A 6796-nucleotide genomic window follows, 5' to 3' on the forward strand; every position below is an offset into this window, starting at 1 on the left:
CATAGATCAGACTTCTAGTGATTCTCCTGTTTTCAGCCTCCCAAGCACTGGGATTACAGTCATGCGCCACCATGCCCAATCTCAATCACAGACTCAGGGACCCCAGAGGTGGAGCCAGCGCAGCACACTGGGGATTGAACCCCAGCTGCTGTTCTCTGCCTAAGCAGGCACTTTAGTCTGCTGAGCTATCTGGCTGGCCTGTTAGATTTATTCTTAACTATTTTGTTCTATTTGGCACTATCACATGTTGTCATTTTCATAATCTATTTGCACCATTTGCAGATTATCAATTGCAAATGTATACAAATACGACTATGTTTTGTATTTTGATCTTTTCTCTTTTTTTGGTGGCTGGTGCACGTATGGTGTCTGGGATCGAACCACATGATTCTTGCACTTTGCCTAAGCTAGCCTAAGCAGGAGCTTTAGACTGCTGAGCTATCTCGCCAACCCTGCACATTGATCTTTTATCTGCAATAAAGTTTTACTCACCTACTAGTTCCAGGAGGTGTTTTGTTTTAAGATACTTCAAAATCATGTTGTTAAGGTGAGCATGGTGGTGCACACCTGTAATCCCAGCACTCAGGAGGCTGAGGTAGGAAGTTGTCATGAGTTCAAGATCAGCCTGGCCTACAAAGTAAGCTCAAGGACAGCCTGAAGTGCATAGTAAGAGCCTGTCTCCACACACAAAAAATAAATCATGTTGCTTGCAAATAGAGACACTCATACATCTCCCTCTCTAATGCCTTTACTCTTTTCTTGTTCAATTGCCCTGGCTAGAACCTCCAGCACAGTATTCAAGAGAGGCAGTAAGAGCAAATGTCCTTGCATTATTCCTGGTCTTACAGGGAGGTGGATTCTGGATCCGAATCTACTGTTGGCATTGGACATTGCACAGCTGTTGTTTATACTGTGAACAAGATTATTTAATGTTTTTAACCATGAAAGATACTACATTTTGTCAGAGGCTCTTTCTGCATCTTTTGAGATGATCGTTTGTTCTTCCTTATCCTGTTAATTTGCGTTGTTTTGTTTTAGAGACAGGGTCTTACTATGTCCTTTAGGCTGCCCTTGAACTATGTAGACTAGGCTGTCTGCCCTTTAACTCACCAAAATACTCCTGCCTCAGCCTCTCAAGTGCTGGGATTGCAGGCATGCACCACCATACCTGGCTGTTAATTTGTATATTTCATTGATTGATTCTTTTTTTCTTTAGACAATGTCTTACTGTACATTCTAGGCTGGCCTGGAACTCACTGTATAGTCTAGGCTGGCCTCTACTTCACAACAATCCTCCTGCCTCAGCCTCTTGAGTCCTGGGATTACAGGTGTGTACCACCATACATGGCATTTGTTGTAAATTTGGGGTTTTTTATTTGTAATGAATCGGTTTTGGTTATTTGTGTTTTTCTAGGAATTTATGCATTTTAACTAAGTTATGTAATTTTTTTTCCAGTGTTTCACTGTATTGCCCAGGCTGACGGGGCTCAAGCCTTCCCCCATGTCAGCCTGATGAGTACTGAGAAGAGAGGCCCACTCTACTGGCCCCTCTCGGTTACCTAATTTGTAGGTGTATAGTTGTTTATTGCATTTCCTTATAACCCTGCTCTGTAATGATAGTGCCAGTAGCTTCCCCTCTATTGTGTTTGATGACACAAGCAAGGCTGTGACACGAACAGAAGCATTTCCCCAGAGTAGAGTGAGTGCAGCAGGTCAGCAGAGGGACCACACTTGGGCCGGGAGGCGCTGGGAGAGTTGAGGAGGTGCCAACACACCTTGCTTGTAAAAGGCAATCATACCTTGTCCTTGTGTTTTGGGGGAAGTTTGAGTCCTAGTATCTTGAAATACTGGTTGTCAGACACATACCTGGAGCCCAAAGCGTGAGAAATGTTCTCATTGTTGTCCTGTCCAAAATGAACAATTGTAATATTTTCCACAGCCTAGTACTTATTTTAGTCAATTGAGTCTTCTCTATTTTGTTTAGGTTATTCTAGCCAAAAGGTGGCCAATTTTGTTAAACATTTCCCAAAAAAATCAAGTTTTACATTTGAAGTTTTCTCTACTTTTTAATTTTCCACTATTTATTTTTTCTTTTTGTCTTTTGGAGACAGGGTCTTACTATACAGTTCAAGCTAGCTTTGAGCTCACTTAGTAAGTCATGCTGGACTTGAACTCATAACGATCCTCCTGCCTCAGCCTCCCCAGTGCTGGGATTACAGGTGCTCGCCACCACACCCAGCTTCCATTTAATTTATTTAAACACTGTTCTTCATTTCTTTGATCTGTTTGACTTGGATTTACTGTAGTTTGTTCATCTTTTTCTAATTTCTTATGGTGGGAGATTAGGTTATTAATTTCATATGTTCCTTTTTTAATATAGGTGTTTGTTAATTTGTTTTGAGGCAGGGTCTCACTATATGATTGAAGCTAGCTAGCCTTGAACTTACTATATAGCCAACACTGGCCTTGAACTCACAGCAGTGCTCCTACTTCATCCTCCCAAGTGCTAGGATTACATGTATGTCCCACCATTCCTCACTCTAATTTACTTTTGTAATTTCCTTTTTGTGCATTTATGAATATTGCAGATTTCCTATTATTGATTTCTAATTTCATTCCATTGTGGTTGAAGAACAACCTTTCTGATTGAAATCCTTTTGTTGGCTTTGTCTTATGCCCAAAGGCATGGTTTATCCTAGAAGATGTGCCATATGCTCTTTTTTTTTTTAACATTTATTTATTTTTATTTATTTATTTATTGTGTGTGTGTGTGTGTGTGTGTGTGTGTGTGTATGTGGCCAGCTCAGCCCACCAGGGGGCGGAGCTGGCTGGCATGTGGTGCTGGGGGATTGAACCGCGGTCCCTGTGCTCTGCCAAGCTTGTTCCAAATAGGTGCTTTAGACCACTGAGCCATCTCACCAGCCCGTGCCATATGCTCTTAAGAAGAGTATGTCTTGCTATTGTTGCAAGGTGTCCTACGGCTGTTTGCTAGGTCTAGTGGGTGCATAATGATAAAAGTCTTCTGTTTTCTTTTTGAACTTGTGTACTTGTTCTGTTAGTTAGACTATTGACATATCCAGCCATCATTATTGAAGTGTCAGTTTCTCCTTCAATTCCATCAGCTTTTGCTCCGTATGTGTCTTAGTAATTTTTTCATTGCTTGACAGAATGTCTGATTAAAAGAGAAAAGGTTTATTTAGCACACAGTTTGTAGGTTTCAGTCCATAGTCAGCTGGCTCCAAGGCAGGGTGGCATGGCAGAGGGATATGGCTGAAAAGAAATAGTTCATGGTGTGGAGAAAGAAGGCAGGAAGCAACAAGCAGTATCAGCAGTAGGCCTGCCTTCTCTCTGTCCCTTTATATTCCATCCTGGCTACAAGCCCATCGATTGGTGCCACGCACACCCAGGCCAGGGCTTCCATTATTCACCTCCTTAATCCCAATATCACATTCTTAATCCATGTTATGGTTTGTGTCTAGATGTCCCCCCAGATCCTCATGCAGTCCTGGGGTAAGCTACTAGAGCTTGTGATTGATTAATAATCCAATACTAGGATTTTGCTTGTGAGTGCTACACCTACTCTGGGGTGGCTTGCCTGCATACACTGTAAGGGAGGGAAAGAGACTTTCTCTCTATCCTTTTCCCCCCTTTTTCCCATTCTCTTCCCTTTTTGCTCTTATTGCTTTTGCTGTCTTCTGCCACCATGAACTGTTACCTTTCTACCTTGGCACCCTGCCTTGGAGCCTACTGATTGACTGAAATCTCCACAAACAGTAAGCTAAATAAACCTTTTCCTCTTTAATTTGGGTGTCAGGTATTTTGTCTCAGCAATGCATGAAAAGTAACCAAGACAATCCACATTCACACACTCTGTTCCAGCCAGTTTTGAAACTTCCCAATTATGATCATGTGAAACTTTGTCTAGATATAAGCCATAACATTCTGACCTGGCCCACAAAAGACTCATGCACCTCTCTTTATGCAAAAGGCATTTAGTCCATCTCTAAGAGTTGCCAAAATCCTATTTTAACATTGATGAAAAGCCCAAGTCCAAAGTTTCCTCTTAAGATTTAAGGTGGACTCTTAACTGCAAGCTGCTGTATAAATGAAGGTTAAAACACTTCCAACATACAATGTAGAAGATGAACATTCCCCTTCCAAAAGGTACAAATAGGAGTATGGAAGGAATGAGACCAAAGTAAGTCCAAAATCCATCAGGGCAACATTAAACCCCATAGTTCCATGCCCAGCATCTGAGGTAGTCTGTGGCAAGATGTGAACTCATCTTGGGTGGCTCTTTTTCCTCAGCACTGCTGGTGGTTGTAGTTCCCACAGCTTCTTTCTTGGGCTAGCTTTTCTCACTCTTTGAAGTATTCCTCAGACTATCCACATTCCTGGCTTCTCCAAACTTCTAGGGTCTCCACTGCACTTCAGTTTCACTCTCAGATTTATACACTGCCCTCTCAGGGGCACATTGCCTAGCCTCCCAGGCCTTCTGAAATCTGGGTGGAAGCCTTTCTGACCCCACAACTCATGCATTCTTCCTGCACCTAACACTGGCACCATGTGGATGACAATATCTGCAGCCAGCTGGAATTTGACCAGGCTTTTCTCTCTTGGCTGTAGGGATAGAGTTCCTGTGCTGATGAGCTTTATGAACCCTAACCCAAGGAACAAATGCTCTAGGCCACCACCATTCTAGAACATGGTGCTATGGGGCTCTCTTCTCAAATCAAACAGTTTTATCTTTGCTTTTTTGAGGCTGCAAAGGCTGAAATTCTACTGCTTCTTGTGAAGTCCTCTAGCCATCTTTTTTTTTTTAAACTATGTTTATTTAATTTTTTTATTCAGCAAACAACATTGAACAGTACTTTGTTTATGGCCTTTGTGTTAGGCATTGAAATCATAAAGCCAGTCTTTTTTTTTAATTTTATTTATTTGTGTGTGTGTGTGTGTGTGTGTGTGTGTGGCCAGCTCAGCCCACCTGGGGGGCAGGGCTGGCTGGCATATGGTGCTGGGGGATTGAACCGTGGTCCCTTTGCTTTGCTAAGCTTGTTCCAAGTAGGTGCTTTAGACCACTGAGCCATCTCACCAGCCCCTAGCCATCTTTTCTATTGCCCTATTTCTTTTCAGCTACCAAGTTCTCCTCTGTTCTATCTGTGCAGGCCATAACTTTACTGGAGGTTTTTTTTGTGTGTGTGTGTGTGTTTTTTTTTTTTTTTACCCAAACTCAAAACTTTTAAAATCATTTTTCTGGGACCTTTATTTTTGATTCTCAACATAGTTCTGGCTGAAAGCCCCCAACAATAGCCATGCCACAGCCTCAACATTAGACTGCTTTGAAATTTCTTCCACCAGATAAATTAGTCTTCCACCTTTAATCTCATTCTTGGGCAAAGTCTCTCAATGTGAGCAAAATGCAGATAAATTTTGTACCAAAGCAGAGCATACACAGTCTGAATTTCGATAGCCTTGTCTTTGTTCCTAACTGAAACTTCCTGAGCCTACACTTTGCAGACTGATTTTCTATCAGAATCCTGGTATTCTGAGTCCTGACCAGAATTTCCCATAAAATTCCATTTACAGCATTCCAGAGATGCTGCTTCTGCCAACAGTTCCACAGTCTTCCAAACTCTTCCCACAACCCAGTTCCAAAGATTCCAGAAGCTCATGGTCAGGTAGTATCACATAAAAGACCCCACTTCTGGTATCAAAATCTGTTTTAGTTACTTTTTTGTTGTTGGGACAAAATACCTGATACCCACCCAGTAAGGTAGGAAAGGTTTATTTAACCCACAGTTTGTAGAGGCTCCAGCCCATAGCTGTCTCTAAAGCAGGGTGGCAGGGCAGAGGAGCATGACGGGAAGATGAAAGAAAATAGCAGGCAACCTCCAGGGCTATTTTCTTTAATTTTTTCTCATTATTTTATTATTTTAATGCAGATTCCTGTATCAAGACTGAGGGACACAGTCCTGGAACTTGCAGTATTTGATCAGCACAGAAGAAAGTTTGATAATTTCAGCTCACTAATATTAGAATGGAAATCTTCTAATGAAACACTGGCCCATTTTGAAGATTATAAATCAATGGAGATGGTAGCCAAAGGTGATGGCAGTGGGCAGGCCCAGGCACATGGTAATATGAAAGTTCCAAATTCTTTCTTTCTATTTATTTTTTTTTTCTTTTTTGGCTGGGTGTGGTGGCACACAACTGTAATCCCAGCACTCGGGAGGTGGAGGCAGGAGGATTAGTTCAAGTTTGAGGTCAACCTGGGCTACAAAGTGAGTTCAAGGCCAGCCTGAACTGCATAGCAAAACCCTGTCTCAAAAAGACAAAAAGAAGTTTGAAAACTAATTTTATTTTTGAGATAGAATCTCAGGGCCTCCTGAGTACTGGAATTACAGGCATCCACCACCATGCCCAGCTACAAATCCTTTCTTATACTATGCTTTTTAAGTGATTCACACTAAGGATTTCCTGATAGATGAGTGTTTTACTTTAGTTGCTTTGTTTTGTGTCTTTTTGAGACAGGGTCTTGCTATGCAGTTCAGGCTGGCCTGGAGCTCACTTTATAGCCCAGGCTGGTTTCCAGCTCACAGCAATCCTCCTGCCTCAACCTTCGAGTGCTGGAATTACAGACATGCACCACTATGCCCAGCTTAGATTTTATTCACTTTTCATATTTTTTAATTAATTTATTCATTTGTGTGTGTGTGTGTGTGTGTGTGTGTGTGGCCAGCTCAGCCCACCAGGGGGCGGGGCTGGCTGGCATGTGGTGCTGGGGGATCGAACCATG

At 42.1% G+C, this 6796-nt stretch overlaps 1 protein-coding gene across 1 annotated transcript in view; it reads left to right on the plus strand.

Annotated features, from left to right (window-relative positions):
• The window catches only part of Nup210l (nucleoporin 210 like), a 120190-nt gene that overhangs the window by 62176 nt on the left and 51218 nt on the right, over positions 1-6796 (plus strand). Inside the window, exon 17 of the mRNA XM_023713787.1 lies at positions 5943-6135. Coding sequence (XP_023569555.1) covers positions 5943-6135 — 193 coding nt within the window. The remainder of the gene's footprint in view (positions 1-5942; positions 6136-6796) is intronic.

The sequence above is a fragment of the Octodon degus genome, unplaced genomic scaffold, assembly GCF_000260255.1.
Source record: "Octodon degus isolate 3935 unplaced genomic scaffold, OctDeg1.0 scaffold00032, whole genome shotgun sequence".
Classification (NCBI taxonomy): Eukaryota; Metazoa; Chordata; class Mammalia; order Rodentia; family Octodontidae; genus Octodon; species Octodon degus.